Source organism: Eimeria necatrix, genomic scaffold (genome assembly GCF_000499385.1).
Source record: "Eimeria necatrix Houghton genomic scaffold, Enh_scaff1656, whole genome shotgun sequence".
NCBI classification, from domain to species: Eukaryota; Apicomplexa; class Conoidasida; order Eucoccidiorida; family Eimeriidae; genus Eimeria; species Eimeria necatrix.
Genome location: NW_013652344.1, coordinates 478 through 6,037, shown reverse-complemented (window position 1 = coordinate 6,037; position 5,560 = coordinate 478). Strand labels below are relative to the sequence as shown.

Genomic DNA, 5,560 nt, shown 5'->3' with positions numbered 1-5,560 from the left:
GGCCCCCAAGGGGGGGGGGCCCCCCGAGGGGGGGGGGCCCCCGCTCCCGCTGCAGGAAGGGGGGGCCCCCGACAGGGGGGCCCCCGGGGGCCCCAAAGGCACCTCCGGGGGGGGGCCCCTGTCTATGCGAATGCCCCCAATGTCCGTCACACACATTGCAGCCACAGTCACCCCAGGGGGGCCCCCGGGGCCGCGTAGACCAGCCGGCGGGGGACGCAGCGGCGGGCCAAACACTTCACAGAAGACAAACTGCTGCTGCTGCTGCTGCTGCTGCTGCTGCTGCTGCTGTTGTTGCTGCTGCTGATGCTGTTCGTGCTGGTCGCGGAGTCCATGCGGCGCGCGTGGCGGCGACCCTGCTGCTGCTGCTGCTGCTGCTGCTGCTGCTGCTCTGCTGCAGCAGCAGCCATGTCGTTGCTGCTTCTGCTCAAAGACCGAATCAGCCGCATGAAGAAGTTGCTGCTGCTGGGGGCCCTCGAGGGCTCTGTGCGCAGCCGCCGCTCCGGCCGCCGCAAGAAGTGGCTTTGCTGCTGCTGCTGCTGCTGCTGCTGCTGCTGCGCTGCTGCTGCAGCGGAGTGCTGCCGCTGCAGCAGCCCCCCCGGCCTCTCCGTCTCCACGGGGCCCCCGAAGGGGCCCCCCCCAGGGGCCCCCTCGTCCGCCGCGCCCTCGGAGAGCGGCTCTGCTGCTGCTGCTGCTGCTGCTGCTGCTGCTGCTGCTGCTGCGGGGGCCCTTCTTGCTGCTGCTTCTCCCGCTGCCTCCAGGGGGGGCCCCTCGGGGGGGGCCCCCAAATCCGAACCCCTGGGGCTTTGGGTCTCCCCACAACCCGAGGGGCCCCCCGAGGGACAAGTTGTGGGCAAAGACAGCAGCGAGGGGGCCCCCAGGCAAAAGCTGCTCCAGAGAGAGAGGCTGTGGCCATCTTCTGCTGCTGCTGCTGCTGCTGCTGCTGCTGTTGCTGCTGTTGCTGCTGTTGCGCCCGACGCTGCTGCTAGCGAGGCCGCGGAGGCGGCGCTGTAGCCGTCGCTGCTGCTGCGACACTCGCCGTCGTGCTCCTGCTGCTGCTGCTGCGCTGCTGCTGCTGCAGCAGCAGCAGCAACTACGAAAAGACCGGGGCAGCTGGCGGAGGCAGACATGCAGGTCGCATTGCGCTCGCCTTGAGCGCAGCAGCAGCTGCTACTGGGACTCTGCGACTGCTGCTGCTGCAGCTGCGTGCTGCTGCTGCTGCTGCTGCTGCTGCTGCTGCTGCTGCTGCAGGCCTCCTGTGCAGCCGCTCCAGTGCCTCGAGCTTCTGCTGCTGCTGCTGCTGCAGTCGTTGCTGTTAAGCAGCTGCTACAGGGTGAAGAAGCAGCACCGGCCGCTACTAGCGCACTGCATCTGCTGCTGCTGCTGCTTCTCCGGTGTTCGCTGCTGCTGCTGCTGCTGCTGCTGCTGCTGCTGCTGCAGTGAGGGGCAGACGGGGGGCCCCTGCAGCAGCTGCTGCTGCTAGGGCCCGCTGCAACAAAGAGGGAAGTTCGAGGCTGCCTTGGCTGCAGCAAAAGCGTGTAAGACGCAGCAGCAGCAGCAGCCGCTCCTGCTGCTGCTGCTGCTGCTGCTGCGCGGGGGCTGCAGCAGCAGCAGCAGGAGGCCCGTTCGAAGCAGCAGCACACTCTGAGCCAACTGTAAAAAGCGGAGCAACGGGGGTCTGCGGCTGCTGAGCCCTGAGCAGCAAATCCTAAACCCTAAACCCTAAACCCTAAACCCTAAACCCTCGGGGAGGGCAAGGCCGAGAGGGCCTAGAGTGTAGCAGCTGCTGCTGCAGCAATTGCTGCTTCTTTCTTTTCTTAATATAAAGCTGCTCTCTTTTTAGTATTTTTTTGTCTCTAAGGCTCAAAGACGCAGGGGCAAGGGGCACATGCAGCAGCAGCAGCAGCTGCTGCTGCTGCTGCTGCTGCTGCTCCAGCAGCTGTCGCCGCAGCAGCTGCTGCTGCCGTCGCTGCTGCTGCGGCGGCGGCTGCTGCTGCTGCCAGCAGCAGCAGCAGCAGCAGCTACCAATTTAAAATAAAACTCTGTCGCTGCTGCACACGACACGGGGAATCCCCACGCGGGAGCAAACACCCCAGAAGACAGCAGCAGCAGCAGCAGCAGCAGCAGCAACAGCAAAAGCAGCAGCAGCAGCAGCAGCAGCAAAAGCAGCAGCAGCCAAAACGCGTTGAGCACTGCTCACAGCTGCTTCGATGCCGCAAAAGCACAAAAGCGTCTCCCCCAAACCCTAAACCCTAAACCCTAAACCCTAAACCCGCGGAGACCCTCCCCAGCCCTAAACCCTACCAAGCCCTAAACCCTAAACCCTAAACCCTAAACCCTAGGCTTGCGGCGCCAGCACGGGCCCTCCTGGGGCCTGCTTACAGAGCTGCTGGGGGTTTGGGCCCCAGCAGCTGCAGCCAGCTGGCTAGCAGCAGCTAGCCAGCTGCTGCTGTAGCTAGCTAGCTAGCTGCTGCAGCTAGCTAGCTGCCGCTGCAGCTAGCTAGCTAGCTGCTGCTGCAGCTAGCTGGCTGCTGCTGCGGCTAGCTAGCCATACGCAAGCGCCCACTCACCCAGACAGTTATATATATGTATTTTTTATGTGGAGAGAAGCATTTTTGAGCATTTAAGAGGATATAGTTTGAATAAATAAATTAATTAATTAATTAGTTGTAAATGAAGAAATAAATGGCGAAGAAGTGAAGCAAAAAATGCGCGAAAAAGCAAATAAAGACGCGGCGAAATCCAGGTGTACGTACACCTGAACTTCGACCCGCATGCAAACTTCTGGCCTTTAAGGCGCTCATTTTCGGGTCTGCAGCACTTTAAAATAATATATTTGTTTTATTTAATTAAATAAATTAAAATAAATCAAATTAAATGAATTGTAAAGAGCAAACGGACCTGCAGAGGCGGCGGCAAATGCTGGGGTGTACAAATGCTGAGGTGTACATACACCTCAGCTCAAGAACGGCAAGCGCTGCACCGATGCAGCAACTAAAGGACTTTTTGGTTTAATTTATTCTTTTTGTTTGCACTTTATTTAATTTATTCTTTTTACTTGCAATTAATTACTTATTTTATTATTTTGCCGCCCAGGGAGGGCCTCGGAAGGCCAAAACCCTAATGCAGACGCGAAACTTACTTTGCTGCAGCAGCAACTGCAGCAGCAGCAGCAGCTGCTGCTGCCCTTTCCCGGAAGAACTGCCTTTGCTGCGAACTGCCGCGGGGCCCCCTGGGGGGCCCCTGGGGGCCCCCAGGGGGCCCCCAGGGGCCCCACTGCTGCAGCCGCCATGGGCACTGCTGCTGCAGCGGCTGCTGTTGCTGCAGCTGTTGCTGCAGCAACGGCTGCTGCAGCAGCCGCTACTGGAGCTGCAGCGGCTGCTGCTGCTGCAGCAGCTGCTGCTGACGCTGCAGAGTTGTGATGGGGAGGGCCAGGGCCCAAGAAGCCGAGAGGCCTATTATCGAAAAGTAGAAAACCCTAAACCCTAAACCCTAAACCCTAAACCCCCTGTTGCTGCTTCGCTACAAAGTGCCAAGAGATGGCAGCAGCCAGAGGCCTACCAGCACACACACTGCAGCAGCTCTCGCTGCTGCTGCTGCTGCAGCTGCTGCTTCTGCTGCAGCAGCAGCTGCTGCTGCTGCTGCAGCTGCTGCTTCTGCTGCAGCTGCTGCTCAGCCGCTACCCTCTACTACCATACCCTAAACCCTATTAAGCCCTAAACCCTACTAAACCCTAAACCCTAGTAAAAGCCCTACTGAAGCCTACACCCTACCAGAGCCCTTCAAAACCCCAAACCCTAAACCCTAAACCCTAAACCCTAAAGCCCTCGGGGACCTCTCTCGAGCTGTCTCTTCTGCCTTTCAACAAACAGCAGCAGCAGCAGCAGCAGCAGCAGCAGCAGCAGCAAAAGTAAGTAAAGTAATCGGCTTGGTTCCATTGCTGCTGCTGCGCCCACAGCCACGAGCAGCAAATTCACAAGTTTCTTTTTCTCCTTTTGTTTCCTTTTGCTGCTCTCCCTCTGCTGCTAGCTTCGGGCTCTTTCCGCTGTTTCTCTCCTTGCGCAGCAGCAGCAGCAGCAGCAGCAGCGGCTGCTGCAGCAGCAGCAGCAGCAGCAAACTCAACTCCTGAGGGAAAGCCCCTGACGGGGGGCCCCCAGGGGCCCCTGGGGGCCCCCCGAGCCCCTGGGGTCTCCTCTGGGGGAGGCCCCCCCAGTACCTGGGGCGTACCACTTGTCGCTTTCTTGCTGCTGCTGCTGCTGCTGCTGCTGCTGCTGCTCGGGCGCTGCTGCTGCTGCTGCTGCAGGCGCAGCAGCAGCAGCAGCAGCAAGCATGGCTTGTCGCTTCCTGTTTTGTTCTTCCCTCTCCAATATTAGCTGCCGAAAGTCTGGGTGGACCTTAAACCCGAAAATCCGGGGCACATAGTAAACGGGGTTGCTGCTGCTGCTGCTGCTGCTGCTGCTGCTGCTGCTGCTGCTGCTGCCGGGGGCGTCTCTCCTGCCTGCGGCCGCGGCGTCGGCCTCTTTCTCCGCAGCGCCGCTGCTGCTGCTGCTGCTGCTGCTGCTGCTGCGCTGGGGGCCCCCGGGGGCCCCCAGGGGGCCCCCCAGGGGCAAACGAGATGGCAGCAACTGCGGATATGCCATAAAGAAAAGAGAAGCAACAGAAGATCCAAAGAAAGCTCCATCAATGTTGTTTAAATAAGAAGACCTGGGGGGGTGGTACAGTTCCTGCAGCAGCAGCAGCAGCAGCAGCAGCAGCAAACTGCAAGACTGTTTGATCGCTGCAGCAGCAGCAGCTGCAGCTGCAGCAGCAGCTGCAGCAGCAGCAGCTGCTGCTGCAGCAGCAGCTGCAGCAGCAGCAAGTGTAGCGTCACCAAAAACCCAGAAAATCCGGGACAAGCACCAAATAAGAAACGCCACTAAACCCTAACTAAAGACAAACCCTAAACCCTAAACCCTAACAAAACCCCAAAACCCCCAACTAAACCCCAATAAACCCCAGAAAGTCCAAAAGAACCCCAACTAAGCCCTAAAAAACCCCCAATAAACCCCCCTCTAAACCCTAGCAAAACCCTAGCAAAACCCTAGCAAAACCCTGGCAAAACCCTAGCAAAACCCTAGCAAAACCCTAGCAAAACCCTAGCAAAACCCTTTTAAAGAGGTCCCAAATCTGGATTCAGATGAAACCTCCAAAACCCTCAAAAGAAACCCTCAAAACCCTCAGAAGAAACCCTCAAAACCCTCGAAGTAAACCCTAAACCCTAAACCCTAAACCCTCATAAACCCTAACGAAACCCTCTTATAGGAAGTTCAAAACCCTAAATTGGAAGAAAGAAAAAGCAGCAAATTCGGACTAAGAAACTCCAAATAAACCCTCAAAACGCCCATTAAACCCCAAAACCCTCAAAAACCCTCAAAACCCTTTCCAAAACCCTCGAAAAACCCCAACCACCAAACCCTCGTAAACCCTCGCTAAACCCTAAAAGAGGGAATAAAAAGAGTTCGGACAAAGTCCCGGGTAAACCCTCAAAACCCTCGCAAAACCCTCAAAAACCCTCGCAAAACCC

At 58.1% G+C, this 5,560-nt stretch overlaps 1 protein-coding gene across 1 annotated transcript; it reads right to left on the bottom strand.

Moving 5' to 3' along the window:
* Positions 1-167: 167 nt before the first annotated feature.
* ENH_00019410 (hypothetical protein, conserved) lies at positions 168-4,637 on the bottom strand (the record flags this gene model as incomplete). The annotated part of the gene is made up of 5 exons (XM_013579388.1): positions 168-1,253; positions 1,364-1,691; positions 3,559-3,683; positions 3,815-3,855; positions 4,214-4,637. 5 exons carry the CDS (start codon positions 4,635-4,637, stop codon positions 168-170), a joined length of 2,004 nt encoding a protein of 667 aa, XP_013434842.1.
* Positions 4,638-5,560: the final 923 nt, after the last annotated feature.